We start from the raw sequence: 16182 nt of genomic DNA, 5'->3' as shown, positions 1-16182 counted from the left end.
TGCTCAGTTCTGGCCGCAAGCAGTCTCAGTCGTTAACCGCATTGCACTGGATGCCTCACCTGCAGAAGTGTGAGGGACTGAAGGAGCAAGGTAAATGTCGCACTTCTGTGTTGCCAAGAACATTGCTCTTTATCTCTACTTTGGATGATTCCCCAGGCCGTCCTGACTTTTACATGTCCTTTTTTACTGGAGAGGTAGTAAAACGTGGGAAATTGTCAAGCATTACAGGAAATTGTAGAAAGTCGTATATCATTTAGTATTGCTTAGCTTTACTTTGTCGTGACTGCTTTCCTGTGCTAATTATATTTTATTTGACTAAATCATTAGATATTTTAAAGTCTCATGCAACTTTTTTCCTCTCCAGTGTGTGCAGTGGGTGGATGAAGCTAAACTAAACCAAATGAGGCGGGAAGGCATTCGTTATGCTAGAATTCAGCTCTGCGACAATGATATCTACTTCATCCCGAGAAATGTCATTCATCAGTTCAAAACGGTGTCGGCCGTGTGCAGCTTGGCCTGGCATATAAGGCTTAAACAGTACCACCCTGTTGTGGAAGCCACTCAAAATGTAGAAAGCAGTTCTGCCATGGACGGTGATTTAACTGGAAAGCGAGAATTAGAAGTGGACTCCCAGTGCGTGAGGGTAAAAACCGACCCTGAAGAAACGTGCACAGAAATACAGCTTTTGACAACTGCTTCGTCCTCCTTCCCACCTTCATCAGAACTTAATCTACAGCAAGATCAGATGACTCAGCCTATCCCCGTTTTAAAAGTGGAAAGTAGACTGGATTCTGACCAGCAACACAATCTGCAGGAACATTCGAACACTCCTGTGTGATGTGTACATATTCAAACACATTTTTTAACTTTTTTAAATTTTGATGTGAAGTTATAGTTTTATAACTGGCTTAAGTTAAGTTTTATTGGAGAAATCTTGCCTATAATTCTATAAAGAGAAATGACATTCCACAAATGTCAAGCATATCTTTTTTACACAGATTATGCAAAGTTAAGAGTTGTATCTTATCCCGTTAGTACAGTATGTAATAGTGGGTCTGCTGCTACTTTCTGTTTTAAGGTGTGAGGTAACAATTCAATCTCTTCTTCAAATCAAAACGAGAACTCTCTGGAATAACAGATTCTTATTTGTTAAATTATTCACTTCCCTTAATTTTATCTTGCCTTGTCTCTTGCCATATTTGCTGTTTTTATGATAGAAGATCAGATTTATGGTTTAGTACTGTGTCTTTATGGCACACATTCGGTTTCTACAGTAAAAATGGCATAAGTTGCAGGAAAGAGTTCCTGCATCTTCTACATGGGCAAGTAAGCTATTTAGTTCCAACCATAAAAAATAGGTAGTTTCTAAGGAAAATTCAGTGGCTCTCTGGTTTCCTAACAGAAGGGAAAGCACAGCACTTTCCGATCCAAACAGTTTTTTTCGTATCTGTTATGAAAAGCCCAGTGGATATTTCAATTAAAAATACCTAAAGATGAATAGTCCTTGGTCGTTCATTATCCATGGTTCATTAATCTTTCTAGAATACTTGGTAACTATGGAAGATATTTTGAGTAAGAGAGATAATGTTGACACGATACTCTATTGTTCTGCTTCCTGGCATCCTCACGTTTTGTGTGGATACTTTTGCTTCCTTATACTGATCATGAGTATCAAAATTAGAGGATGAAATCAATCTTTCTGATGAGGTTGCCATATTTTGTAGGTGAAACTTAGGAAACAGTTCTTGTCACCGGGCCTCAACCTCTTAATGATAAAAATCTATCGTTGAAACACTTCAAGTCACAGTTTTAACTGGTGAATATACCTGGGTTTATTTACTATTACTGTGTTGCTACTTCTTTAATAAAGAATATGGCACTAGACTTCATAGAGTTTCAAGTAGCCCAATGCTTAGTGCCTGAGTGTTTCAAAATTTTTTTTTTCAAACAGGCACAGTTCATATAGCTAGTGTAGTCTTAACTTTCTATTATTTTAGAATGTTAATGTGATACTTTCTCTTAGTTAATAATACAAATAGGCCTTTTGTTTATTAAAGGAAGAGTACTCCCCACACCTAAGGCCAGATTCTTACGTCTACCTGGCTATAGTGCAATTTGGAGATTTTTTTCCTGGAGGGTGGGATTTGAAATATTTACATTAACATAGGCAAAAAAGATGCTGCTTTATTATGTCTGTCACCATGAAAACTTAGCTGCATCTTTTAAAATATCAAATACGAATTTTCTCTAAAATATTCTGAAATAGGTTAAATCTTATATAAATATTACTTTGTGCAATATTGTTGTGTAGTTAATTGCATATTAGCAAAGTATAGAGGTCACTGTGTAAACCGATAGAAAAGTAACCATCAGCAAATACTGCAGTGATTAGTTAGAATCTGTATTATTCCTTATATATATGTAAATGTATGTATTCTCTGTTAAAAAGGATAAAGACAAATAGAGAAACATTTCAATGTAAACCATTTATGAATTGAAAAGTGATGGTGGTTTTAGTTATCTTTGTAAATAAGGTAATTAGAATGGTATGAAAAGTAATGTGATTATTGCAGGGGTGTTTTTAAATCTTGGGTATAAATTCTAGGGTAAATTCTAGTTTATCAAGACTAGTTTTTAAGAGATCTGCCTTGGAGGGTGTTTTTATGTTATGGTGGGGAGGGTTAATCACAAAGTATGTGGGCTTGGGTTATTTCTGGTTTTTGTCTTTCTGTCCAGAAGAATTTCATAGAGCTTTACTAGGCTGTGCAAAGTAAAATTCTTCTCAGGCAACATTTGCTTTTTTAAAAAAATCATGAACCAACAAGGTTGCTAAAGCAAAAACTTTTTTATTTTTATTTTTCTTGTCTTCCAAGATCCGATTTCCCCACTTGCCATCCAGCAGATGCCATCTGTCATCTAAGCTGGTCACTGATAATAAGGAGACTGTCTCCTGACAGCCGCACTGTGTATAACCACTCAGGAACCAGCGGATCTGCAAAGACCTACAATCAAAAGCAAATCCCCATTTTCCTTTAATAAAACATTCTACCCTCACCTCCAATATAAACACATTAAAAGAGTATAAAATGTTTAAAATCATGTACTAATAAATTCATTGTATGTTAGAATTGCAATAGGATGGAGAGAGAAATATTTAGCTAGTAATGTATCTGGAAGCTCTAAATGTCCTATGTGAGTGAGTATTAGATTTTAATAGCATGCTTTAAAGACTGATGAATATAAAAGCCCAAGTGTTGAGTTTCTTACTGCTTTCAAAGCTGTATCCTAGTCTAGCGATACAAATGATTGCAGCTTTTCTAAATCATTAAATTATTTGGTTTGGTGGAGTGAGGCATGGAGCAAACTGGCGTCTTCTGATTTGTAAAGTAGTGATGGCAGTGAAGTTATAACTGAAATTTAAGCTGATCTTCCTTTTTGGTATGTTATCTGTTGTGCCAGCTTTTTGAGATTACTTGCAGAATGTGGCTGTAAGTTTTAGTGTTTTGTGGAGCACATATTTTTAAATGTGCTTATGGAAAGGACCCAATAAATGAATACTCCTAACTTAGTAACTAGAATGATTTTACAGTATTCATTAATGAGGATAAAAGTCTTCCCCCTGCCCCAGAAGTCATTCTGTAATTATACCAAGATACGCTGAGTAGGATTATGATTCAAAAGGTATTCCAAATTCATAAAGCAATAATAATAAAACCCTACATGTGAGTTTCCCCCTGCAAAGTTTTAACTCTTTAAAAATGAATTCTTAGGTTTAACTATACTTTTAACTTAGTTATTCAGCACTTAACAATTTGTTTCACTGGTACTTTATTATTTTTAATTAAAGACTTTTGAAAGGTGCCCTTTCTCCTTGATAACAGAAAAAGGAGCTTATTAAATAAAATACTAAACCTTAGGAAAAGATGTCTTGCATCATCTTGCATCAGTCTTAATAGGCATAAAGTTCATACTTAATGACTGGAGAAACTTTTGCTTATTGCCTTTTCCTCTATAAATATTGCCTAGAAAAAGCTAATTTAGGAAAAGGATTCAAATTCAAGAAAACCTTTAGTGAATATCTTCTTGATCATCAATATTAGCCCATTATATTTTCATCTGTATTTGCCATTAAAAATTTGTGTTTATACCTTCAGGATAATTGAGTTTCTAATAAATCTTTTATTGTTACAGGGTTTTTAAAAAAGGAACCTTTCACTAGTACATGCCAGAGGTTCATATTTCTAAGTTTTTTTTTTTTTTTTAAACAGGTTGTAGCTGTATTTATTGGTCATGCAGTTAAGGAAATGAACAGGACATGTTTTTCTTTAGCATATAAGGGACCTGTCCTCATCCTGAAAGTTTGTTGCTTTAAAAGCAAGTATCTATCTCTTCATAAATATTATGGCCTTCCATTCTCTTCATACATTTTTTAGGATCCACTTGTGCATGTAGTTGAGACCACTGTCTCTTAATATAGCACTTTTCAATTCTCTCTAAAGAAATACTTATGTACTACTTCTATCACATGTTGTAAATTTTCATGTAATAGTGTTTTTCGTGACTAAACTCCATTTTGATTGGCAGCTAAGACTTTTTTTCCTGTGGCTTTAATTTATCTAAGAGGTCTTTGCATATAGGTGAAATGTATAATTTGCCTGGTGGACTATTTGCGTTGTGTGGCCTTAGTTTGTTTATTGACATTAACAAGTGTTTTAAAAAGGTTTTTAATGAATAGTCTTAAATCTAAATTTGTGTGAATAATCTTTTAACAGTGCTTTTTTTGTAGCTGTCTAAGTGTGTTAAATTGTTAAGCTATTTCTTTGTAAAATAGGACAATGGAATGCATAGAGGTTTTTTTTTCCTGTAAAGTATTTTTTTAATAAACAAAGTCTGATTTGTCCTTTACTGATGTTTCATGACAAAATGAATAGCACATGTGAATTCTAGCTGCCTGGAACCTGTCTGTAAAGTATTAATCCCCCCTTCTATGTCCCTTATTATTTTCTAATATCCTCTGGCTTTTCTTTCTAAAGAAAAGGTCATAGATATCTGGGGGAAATTCCATCCATATTGAGATATAACTAGTTTGGGGGAAAAAGAAAAACCACTCTTGGCATTTGAGGCAGTTATGTATCCTGCGGCTTAAATTGGTTTATATCTACTTATGAGGACAATCTTTAATTCTGGTGATGTTGATATTTTCCTAAGTGCATGCATACAGTGTTAATGAAAGTGGTGTATAGATTTTTCAGATGTCATTGGTGTATCATGTGACATGACGCAATGGAATTTTTTTCCTCATCAGTTTTTTGTGCAAACTTGAGTTGAGGGACCTGTCCTAAGCACTGATAGTCCTTGGTTCTGATTTGTAAAGGAAAAGGAAGGGAACCAATGTTTTCTGAGTAATTGTGGTGGGCCACATACGAGGGTATCTCATTTAATCCTCATAACCTTTAGTAGGAAGGTAACAAGACAGTCTCTGTAATACAGGTGAGAAAAACAGGCTTATCGGGTTGAAAAATTGCCTAAGATCACTTAGTTTGTTAGTGGGAGCAGGCATTTGAGTGCAGTACTGGGCTCAAAGCCCATGTTTTGTTCGGTGGCAGCCTTAAGAAGCACTGAAAAGTTTGTAAAGGGGCCGCTGAAAGATGATTTGCTGCTTACTATGCTGTAATGTGATTTACCTGATTCTGTTCTTCCACAACCCTTCTCCCCTCCCAGCCTTCTGAATGCTAAGCAATGGAGTAAAATGTTTTTGCTATTGTAACTTATGTCTTAAAGCAAATGTTTAGATACACAAAAAACGACTTTTTCATTTGTCTTATCCAGTTTTTTTTCTCAAGTTGGCCATTTGTCTTGAAATCCAACAGAATGAGCTGTAAGCAAGGGGAAAGCTGTCCCCAAGCGAAAGCAGAAACCACTGCCAGTGTGTGCAACATTAGAACAAGCTTGGGTGAAATTTTAAATTTGTTCTGTGGGACTTTTATCTTCTCGATTTTCCTCATCCATAAGATGGGGATAACATCCACCTGAAGTCGATTTAATGGATAAGAAATGCAAAACATTTAGAACGGTACTCCTTAGGCTTTTTGAAGAGGTGGCTAGTTTAACCATTATCTGTGATTAGCTTGACCTGACCCAAATGCCACACCAGGCAAGCAAGGATACTGCTTCATTTGATGTGAGATGGCTGTTAGGGGTCAGTGTTCCATTAATGATCTCTCCAAATACATATATAGAAAGAGGTGGAGGGAGACAGGAGGAAGGCGGCTTAAAACCTCATTTACATATCCTTAAATCTTCACCTTAGGGAGCAACTGTTACTTTCTCCTGACCTGTCAGGCTGCTTGAATTCTTAACCTATAAACAATTCCCGCCGCCACCTTCCTCTGCCTTAACTTCGGGAAAGTACCCTGATACTGCCCCCCAAAATTAGCTCTCCCCTTACCCCTGAGCAACCAGAAAGCTTACGTCTCAAAGCTGCTGAGGGGCGGGAGAGGATGGAAATAACCAAGCCGCAGCCTGCCAGGCCTCTCGTCCCGGCACAGCGTAAATCGATTAAAACATTCGTTCATTCAGCAGAGATTGAGAACATATGTGCCAGGCTCGTGCCAGGCCGCAGTCTTTGACCTCGTGGAGCTCAGAGCCCCTTAGGGCAGACGGGTAGCGAATAACGAAGCAGAAAGAACTGACAGGGGACTATTAGAATAACGGGAGTGGCCTTTCGGTCGATGGCTGGGAAAGTCACTGGGAGGAAGCGACCTGCTGGGTGACGGGGTAGCTGCCGTTGGCGTTGGCTGCCGTGTGGCCCGCAGCCCCTCCATCCGCGAGCCGGGCCCGAGGCTTGTGGGCAAGGCCCGGGCGGGGGGCGGAGCCACCCTCGCGGCAAAACCCGGAAAGCGGAAGCCGCGGCGGGGCCGCCCGGGGTCTGCGGAGCTGCCGCCGCTCCGCTCCGCTCCGCTCCCCGGCTGAGTCACGGCCGGCCAGGCGAGGGCGCGTCCCCGCGGCTCCGGAGCCGCCACCTCCCGGCCCCGACCCTTCCCGCCCGGCACAAAGCTTTCTGCCGTTGCCGTAGCGACAGGTGGCCCGCGAAGACGCCCCGCCCTCATTTATCCCCTTCCTCTCCCAGTTCTTTCTTTGCTTATCTTGGGGTCAGTCGGGTGACCCCGTAGGTCGGGCTCGGAGGGCTCCGCGTCTGTGGTAACAGACTGTTCTGCGTACCGAAGGCTGCCTCCGGGGCTGCGGCGGGCTCCGCGGTCTCCATGGTAACGGCCCCGCCGGCGACTCCGCCTCGGGGGGAAGATGCGGCCTGCCGGGCCCGCCGCCTCGCCCCCGGCCTCACGGCCGGGCCGGGGCCACTAAAGAGGACGGTCCCGGCCGCCGGACAGCCGGGCAGCGGACGCCAGGTGAGAGCCGGACGCCGGGGAGCCGCGGGCCCTGGGGGCGGGTCAGCGCCCGCGCCGTGCCCTCCCCGCTCGCCGTATCCTTGAATAGTCGCGTAAAATAGCGCAGAGACGGTTCTCCAGCCACCACTGCGCCAGAGGTGTTTTATGGTTTGCTTTGTTTCCTGGCAAACAGCCGGAGAAAGGGACAGTGACAGCAGCTCACGGAGAGGCTGAGAGCAGCGGTTTTTGAGTTCTCCCCAAACTGAGAGAGTACCTTTCAGCAGCTGGTCTCACTGGTTTTCCTTCCTTTTCAGTGAAATCCCATTCTCTGGCTGGCTGGAGACACAGATGGCCTCAAATGAGAGAGATGCTATATCGTGGTATCAAAAAAAGGTAATGTCAATGTTTTTTTTACGTGTAAAGACGACTTCTTGCACTGAGCTCTCACAAAGCATTTCACGTTAGTTTCGCCTGCGCTTGATAGTGCCAGGCAGCTTTACATGATAGCTCTCAACATAAATGGAAAAACTGATGGACAAGGTCATTAGAGCTTTTAAACCCAGTTCCAGGTCTTAGAGTAAGATTTTCAAGTCACCTCCCTTCTCCAGGCTGCATACACAATGTCCCAGCAATGCTTTGAAAGTTTGCCTCTGATCAAACTGCTCATTTTTCAGACATGAAACTTGTATCTCCACACTCAGCATGGCACTGTCAAAATCTTATTGAGTTGTCCTTTACCTTTTCATTCCTCTCTAGTTTTCCTTAAGAAGTGGAAATATCTTTTAAGGTAATATTTGAAATATTTTGGACGTTGCTTTTTAAATTACTTCTAGATCCACCTACCTTAGGACTTTCAAGGAAACAGTCCTTGGAACTATTAATTTATTTGAACTCGGAGAAGTGTAAACATTTTCCAGATATCATACTGATATTTAATAGTGTACGGCTTTTGTGAGGTTTGACCTAAATGAAAGGATTTCCTTTGCATCATTTAAATAGCCTGCTTCCTGTTTCAGATTGGAGCATATGATCAGCAGATATGGGAAAAGTCAATCGAACAGACTCAGATTAAGGTAAATTGATTTCTTTGATTCTAGCTTTGTTTATTGCATTAATGTAAAGAGTAGATTGTACTTTTAAAAAAATTGCACTTATTCACTTCGTATGGCATAAGGCAAACATTACTACAAACAGAATGAGAAATGACCTTTGGCCTCAGTTTGAGGTTGGTGTATGATGAATTAGAAAGCAGATGGCACATGTACGGAACTAAGGCTTTGTAACTCTGGCCTTGTAATTCCAGCCGGTTTTACTTTGTGGCACTGCAGGCCCAGTATTGCCAGAGCATCAGAGTTTTCAAGAGAAGCTGGAAATCTAACTTTTTTATGTGAAATATGCAGGTTTTTTGTTGTTGTTGTTGTTGTTTTAGAGCATTCTCTTCCTCTGCCCCTCCTACCCTTTCCCCTGAAAGCCAGATAAAATCCACTTATGGCCTGAATCACCTTTTCAACTATTGGTTTAGAGTATGATCTTAAATTTTTCAAGTTCTTAAACTTTTTTTTCTACACTGCTGTTTAGAACTGAGCAAGGTTCTTGGGGTTATTTCATGCTAACCAAGCAACCAAAAATCTGTGTGTTTAGAATGCCAATTTATTAATTTATAATAGGGGAGGGGGGGTAAATAATGTCCCGAAGTCAGGGTTGTGGGGTCAGCATGTATTTCCAATTAGTCATGGAAAGGTTGCTTGGTAGCTAAAAGTAATTGGATAGTCATGAGAGATGTGGAAAGGCCTAAATGCCATCCTCGTTCCTAAAAGAATGTCTCTCTCTATGGACTTTAGTACTTAAATCTACAGATTCAGGGTCTCACTTTCTCAGAATGTGCTGAATAAAGGCTGCCTGATTCATATTTTTGGACCTTTCCTTTTTTAAAGATTTGCTGCAGACCTATTAACATTTATTTAAAAAAATATGCATATATGGATGTAATACAATTTAATAGTTCTCTTTATGTCCAAGTCACTTTGGACTGGGACCTGGGATGTGTGTCTCGCTGATGAAATATACATGTAACCAACACTTTTAGAGTGCATTCTCTCATAGACGAATCAGCTAGAAAGTTGTTTTAACTACATGGTACTTGGCTAAGGTTTTCACAATTTTGCATAGTCCTTGATTTTTTATATTAATAGGAGATGGGGTTAGGATGAATAAATGCCCAAATTATATTTCGTAACTCTCTAAATTCTCTGTTATTCTTTTGTGAGCTGCTAAAAGGTATCGATAGTAAGTATGGTGTAAGGGAAAGAGCACAGAACTGGGAGTTAGATCTCCTTTTGTGGTCTCCAGCTGTATGATCTTGAACATGTACCATAGTTTGAGTTTTGGTTTTCTTATCCTTAAAAGGATTTTACTTTGTGCTATAGATTTCCTTAACTACCTCCTTCCCCTACTCGATTTAAAGGTGTCCTCGACTCTTATTTCCAAGCCTTTTTATACATCCTTCCCTCTAGTACACTGTGTCAGAGTTACTTGCTAACATGAGCATCATCATAGGCCTCAAGGGCAGGAATTGTGTTTGTATCTCACTCTTAGAACATTTTGATTCGTAATAGGAACTCTGTGTTGCTGTGTTTAATTGAACCTCATCTATTATGTATATTTTTATTTATTGTTCTTATAAGGTAATCAGCCTAAGAACTCCTTAATGTACACTTTTTAATTTAGTAGCAGTGGAAAGAATAAAATTAAAGACGACTAAAAATTTACTGAGCCGATGTACCAGCATGTCCCAGGTACTCAAAATACAGTCAGCAAAGTAGACCTGGCTCTTCATGAATTTCGTGGTCTAATGGTGGTCGAAGAAAAGTCCAGATATCTTTTTATATATGTTTAAGTCTTAGACAAAATTGACCGAAGTATAGGATATATAGAAGTACTTAATACAATTTAAAAGCAGATTACACAAATATAAGTATTTCAAAAACATAAAAAATTAAAAACAATAAAAAATGAAATAGATCACAATACAGTAAAATTGGAAATTAAGTAATAAAACATAATTCAATATGATAAAAGATAAAATTCAAAATATTAACTTGGATCGCGATAGTGTTATGAACTCTCCACAAACGTATATTGAGCTACTCTGTTTAAGGCACTTTGCTAGGTACTGAGCACAGGAGAAAAAGTTTTTACAAACAGAAGTACAGAACTTGTTTAAGGGAAGAGCAAGTAGCCCAATCTGATTGGAGTATAAAGTATATTGATAAGATGATAGGCTAGAAATCACTTTAGAGCTGACTTGACTCTTAAGAACTTTAGATACTGTTCTGTAGAAAATGGAAAATTTTTCATGGCTTCTGAATAGAGGGGCCACATCATTTCTGTATTTTTGAAGGATAGAAATAAAAATATAGACATAATAAAACCTACGAAATTTTTCCAAGGTAATACTTGATGAAATTATATCACTTTAAATATCTATATTAACCAAAAAATGTCTAGATTGACCAGGAAGAGTTAAAATGATTCACATGTGAAGAGTTCACATATGAAGAATCTAGCGAAAGAAAATAAGTCAAAGTAAAGAAATGCCAAAAATAAAACTGAGACAGTCATTATGTATTCTTCATTTAACCCACTTCCCATTTAGAAAAAAAAGTGCAGCTCTCTGCCAGCGTTAATTTTACATAAACACACTCTTTGAGGCTGAGGCAAATCTGACTAGTTTTCAATGTGAAAATAAAATATAAAACTGTTCTTGAAGTTATTTCTAAACAGAACTTGTCTCTGATCCTAATGTAACAGAAATGTGTACATAAATCGGATTCATCAAGTGAACCTTCAGCTAACGATTGCTCGAGGACAACGTTAGCATCCTGCTTAGGAAAGCTACGTTCTCTAGGATTTTAGTAGTGGTATTTCTATTTACAAAATATAGCGACTCTCAGTTTCAGCGACTGAGAATAGCTATATTTTGTAAATAGAAATACCGCTACTAAAAACAATGCTATATATAGAATGTCATTTGTTTCCAAAGGCTATCGATTTACTAGGGTATTATGAAAATAATAATAAAAGTGAGCCATTTCGTGGCAGACTTTGGGGGTGAGGTTAGGACTCTATCTGTGAGTTATCTCGGGGTAAACACAGCCACAAGTGCCACCGACGAGTATTCTCAGGGCAAATGAGAAATAGGTTAACAAATATTTGTTGAGTACCTACCTACCATATATGTCAGGCAATAGGCTAGGCGCTATGTCTACATAATGCGCAAAAACACTTTTTCTCTTCATGAAACATATAGTAAAGTGGGACAGAATAATAAAAGTATCCTAATAAAAATGACTTTGTGATGGAAGTGTTCTAAAACTTGTGGTGATGGTTGTACAACTCTATAAATTTACTAGAAATCTGCCTAATTGATTACTAAAACTGTACACCTAAAAATTGAGTTTTATTATATATAAATTATATTTCAATATAGCTACTTCCTTAGATCCTACCAATAGAAAAGAAAAATAGAAATCATAATGTAGTACACAAGAAATTATACATATTCCAAATGAAAACTGTCTTCTAAAATTTCTTAATTGAGAGAATATATTAAACTTCAGGTCTAACATTATTATCAGTAATGAAGCTCATCTTAGTCCCCCTCCGAAAAAGATAAGCAAAATATTCTTTTATTTTTAAATATTTTTCTTTTGTTTTTTTAACATTTTTTTCTAATGTTAGAATAACAAAAATCAGTGTTTGAAAATGACATGACTCTTACCTAGAAAATTAAAAAGGCTAATCACAAGCACAGTGTATTCGTAATATTTTGTTAAGCTGGATGGTGGGTACATGACAGGTGCAACTCTTTATTAAGGATGACAGTTTAAATATGTGCATTAATCTCCATCTGATCTCTTCTGAAACACCTCTCAAATTACAATGAGAAAAATATATCATCCCACAAGTATTAAAAGAGTGGGAGAGAAGACTACAGTAAATGAGAGCTATTAATAAAAATTTAAAAGTTGCAAAGTGGATGGAAAGTGAAGAAAGTAAGAACATGTCTATCATGGGGAATGACATTAAGAAACAAGTGAATTCCCCGTGTAAAACCCCAGTATTTAATTTCTGAAAGACGCAAGAAGCAGATGCATCAGGTATATCTGCAGGTATGAGCTAGAACTGAAAATATTAAAATAGGATTGTTTGAGTGTATGTATAAGGGTCAGTAGGCCTATCCCATAGCCTCTTTCTTATTCTACATGGCCGAAGAGTACTTCCCTTATGTTCTTCTGATAAGCCTGGATTGAAGCTTGCTCTCTAAAAGGCTGAACCAGAGAAGTTCTGGATTCTGGAACACTAGGCAGAAATGAGAGTGGAGTGAAATACTGTATTAATGATGGAGTTTAAGTAAACGTCTGGGGGCTAGGTTTGTAATCTTCAAACAGAAGACTGGAATTTCTCTTTACAGAAACTGACTAAATAGAAAAGATCTCAAGATACTGGAAGTGAAGTGGCTGGCTACCCATTGCACACTGAACTTGCATTTGGCATGTTAGTGCCTCCCTCTTAAGTGTAAATGGATAGTCAAAGATCATCAAATAATTGAGACTTAAAGAGAAAAAAGGGATGAAGGAATCACAGGAAAACTTTTTAAAGATATAATATACTGAAAGAACTGAATACTGTTTTTTAGTATCGGGGTAACATTGGCCTCATAAAATGAGTTAGGAAGTATTCCTCTTCCGTTTTTTGGAAGAGTTTGAGGAGGATTGGTGTTAAATCTCCTTGGAATGTTTGGTAGAATCCACCATGAAGCCCTCTGGTCCTGGACTTCTGTTTTTTTGGGGAGATTTATGATGACCGTTTCAGTTTCCTTACTGTTGATCAGTCTAGGTTTTCCAGTTCTTCCTGGTTCAGTCTAGGAAGGTTATGTATTTCTAAGAATTTGTTCATTTCTTCTAGGCTATCCAGTTTGGTGGTATAAAATAGCTTAGTATTCTTGTGTAATCCTTTGTATTTCTTTGGTGTCCATTGTAACTGCTCCTCTATCATTTCTGGTTTTATTTGCATCTTCTCTTTTTTCCTTAGTTCACCTGGAGGTTTGTCCATTTTATTTATCCTTTCAAAGTCCCAGCTCTTTGTTGCATGAATTTTTCCTATTTTTGTTCCCTGTTTCATTTAATTCTGCTCTAATTTATCATTTCCCTTTTTCTATTGATTTTTGGGCTTCTTTGTTCTTTTTCTAGTTCTTTGAGGTGAAATGTTAGATTTTTTTATTTGCGGTGATTATTTCTTGAGGTAGGCCTGAAATGCTAAAACTTCCCTCTTAGTACTGCTTCTGCTGTATCCCCCACATTTTGTTAGGCCGTATTGTCATTCTCATTTGTCTCTATGTATCTTTTGATCTTTTATTTCTTTGACCCAATAGTTCAGTAACATGTTGCTTAATCTACATATTTGTGGTTTTTCCAGCTTCTTATAGTTACTTTTCAGTTTCATACCATTTTGGCATGTCAAATTCTCTCTCTCTTCCACCTGAGTCATTTCTAGATTTATATCTTCTAGATCATTAATTCTTTCTTCCACCTGGTCTGCTTTATTTCCTAAGCTCTATAATTCATTTATTGAGTTCAGCTGCAGAACTTCTGTTTGGTTCTTTTTTTGTAGTTTCAGTCTCTTTGGTAACGTACCCCTTTCACTGATATTCTTCCTGAGCTCACTGACCTACCTTTCTGAGTTTTCTTGTATCTCACTGAGTTATTTCCGAACTGCAGTCTTGAATTCCCTGTCATTTAAATGACGGTTTCCCATGTCTTTGAGTTTATTTTCTGGAGACTTTTCATTTTCTTTTCCTGAGCTACCTTGTTAACTTTGGTTATTTATGGTACTTGATGGATTGTTTCTCTAACTGGCATTAGAGGTATTGAAATCATTTTTAGGTACTGTTTTGCTTTTAACAATTCAGCAGGTTGGTAAGTAGAAGTCTTTGTTTTCCAGTAGATGGTGCTGTATAGTGCGTTTTCGTTTTCTCTTACTTGCACTGCTGGGACTGCTGGAATCTTGGTGGGGTGTTGTAGCCTTGGCGGTGGAAAATGCCCCACATTCCCGAGGAGGTGGCCATCCCCTCCTTGACTGAGTCACGTTGGCCTCAGTGCACCACCCAGTGGTGGGATGTAGCTGGCGATGGGGCTCTTGACGTGTGAGTTCCCACGGCGCTTCCCAGCATCCAGAGGCTGCCAGCCACCCTGTCCTAGCTGAGGTGTCCCATTTGCCTCTGCAGGGTTCTACGATGGGGTGTATGTGGTGGTGGTGGGGAGGGAGGCAGATTCTCGTGCCTGCAGCTTTGTTTTTCCACTGGGTTTAGTCACAGTGTGCACCGGCTACTCAGGCTGGAATGTTGCTTCTACTCCTCTGTCCTCTCCCCGGGCTGCTGAGTGAGGGCTGTAACCTGACCCCTCCACTGCTGCCATGTCAGCTGGAGCCTGGGCAGTCCCGGGAGGGCGAGTCGGGGGCAGGTTCATGTATCTGCAGCCTTGTATTTTCCCTGGATATGGCGGCAGCTGTCAGCTCACAGCCGCCACACCTTTCCACACCCTCATCACTGGGCCGAGCCACAGTGTGTACGGGCCTCTCAGGCTGAAATGCTGCCTCTGCCCTCCCGGCTGCCAAGTGAGGGCTGCAACCCAGCCCTCGTGCTACTGTGTCAGCCGGGCCGCTGACAAGCGCCTGACTGCATCTGTGGCTCTTCGTGTCCGTCCTTTTCCCTTTCTGACTCCGCTGCTCACTCCCGCACACCGCCTTTGGACATCTCAATGCGTGGATCTCTCAGAGGTGCTTGTGGAGCAGGGAACCCTTGGCTAAAGTATAGTTGTCTGATTTGTAACTTGGAAGAGAGAAACCAGTAGGTCTTCTCACTCTGCCATGATGCTTACGTCACCCCCTGGATATGAGGGTTTTTTTTTTATAAGGGTTGTAGATGAAAAACGTAAGAGACCCAGAAAATAAATATAACCCAAATAAATTCATTGGAAAAAAAAATTCATTTGAAAATTGGAAGATAAGATTGAGGCATTTCCCAGAAATATAGTACAAAATAATGAGAAAGAACATAGAAAAGTGATACATTTTATGCAGGAAGGCTAACATCCAATAAGTGTTTCAGAAAAAGGAAATAGGTGTGGGAAGAAATTATCAAATAAATACCAAAAAAAAAAATTACCAGAACTGACATACACACATTTCCAAATTGAAAGGATCTTTTTAGTGATAAGTACCTATAGTAAGAAACATTATCATGAAATTTAGAAAAATTCAGTTCAGTCTAGCTTGTCTGTTTCTTCTGTGAGACTCTTTTTCTTTCTTTTTTTTTTTTTCTACTCACACAAAACACTTCTGATCACCACACATGTGGAAGTTTTTCCCCCACACCAAGCAATTCTCTGATACCAGTTGGGTGTCGTACAAATTTAACTCAGTTCTGACACTGTCCACTTGGAGATGGTTTCAGATCCTGCAGGTTAAGGGCTTAGTCTCACAAGGCTGCTCCAACCCCACTTCAGATGCCAGTCGCAAGCAGCAGGTCTCCAGGCTACCCTCAACTTCTGGCTGCAAATCGGCAGTTCCCCTGACCCTCTCCTCGGGTTTGATTAATCTGCTAGAGCAGCTCGCAGAACTCAGGGGAACACATTTACCAGTTTAAAGGATATGATACAGGCCAGAGATGAACAGCCAGGTGAAGAGACACACAGGGCAAGATCTGGGGAGGGGCAGGGACCCCACCACAGGAGCTTCT

General features: G+C 39.2%; 2 protein-coding genes and 1 long non-coding RNA gene across 4 annotated transcripts in view; 2 read left to right on the top strand and 1 right to left on the bottom strand.

Annotated features, from left to right (window-relative positions):
- Positions 1–4433, top strand: part of RSBN1 (round spermatid basic protein 1) — a 39199-nt gene extending 34766 nt beyond the window's left edge. Inside the window, exon 7 of the mRNA XM_039841243.1 lies at positions 365–4433. Coding sequence (XP_039697177.1) covers positions 365–838 — 474 coding nt within the window. The 3' untranslated portion in view covers positions 839–4433. The remainder of the gene's footprint in view (positions 1–364) is intronic.
- Positions 3474–6857, bottom strand: LOC120585060 (uncharacterized). The gene is made up of 2 exons (XR_005648204.1): positions 6472–6857; positions 3474–6029 (listed from the first exon to the last, which is right to left on the bottom strand). It is a non-coding gene; the product is annotated as an uncharacterized LOC120585060 (long non-coding RNA).
- A 120-nt stretch (positions 6858–6977) lies between these two features.
- PHTF1 (putative homeodomain transcription factor 1) overlaps positions 6978–16182 on the top strand; it is a 43380-nt gene continuing 34175 nt past the window's right edge. For both annotated transcript variants that reach the window (XM_039841247.1, XM_039841246.1), the window contains exons 1-3: positions 6978–7406; positions 7700–7778; positions 8402–8458. In XM_039841247.1, coding sequence (XP_039697181.1) covers positions 7734–7778; positions 8402–8458 — 102 coding nt within the window. In that variant the 5' untranslated portion in view covers positions 6978–7406; positions 7700–7733. The remainder of the gene's footprint in view (positions 7407–7699; positions 7779–8401; positions 8459–16182) is intronic.

This window comes from Pteropus medius, unplaced genomic scaffold (assembly GCF_902729225.1).
Source record: "Pteropus medius unplaced genomic scaffold, Ma_sr-lr_union100, whole genome shotgun sequence".
NCBI lineage: Eukaryota > Metazoa > Chordata > Mammalia > Chiroptera > Pteropodidae > Pteropus > Pteropus medius.
Note: the sequence above shows the minus strand (reverse complement) of the source record. Positions and strands in the feature narration are given on the sequence as shown.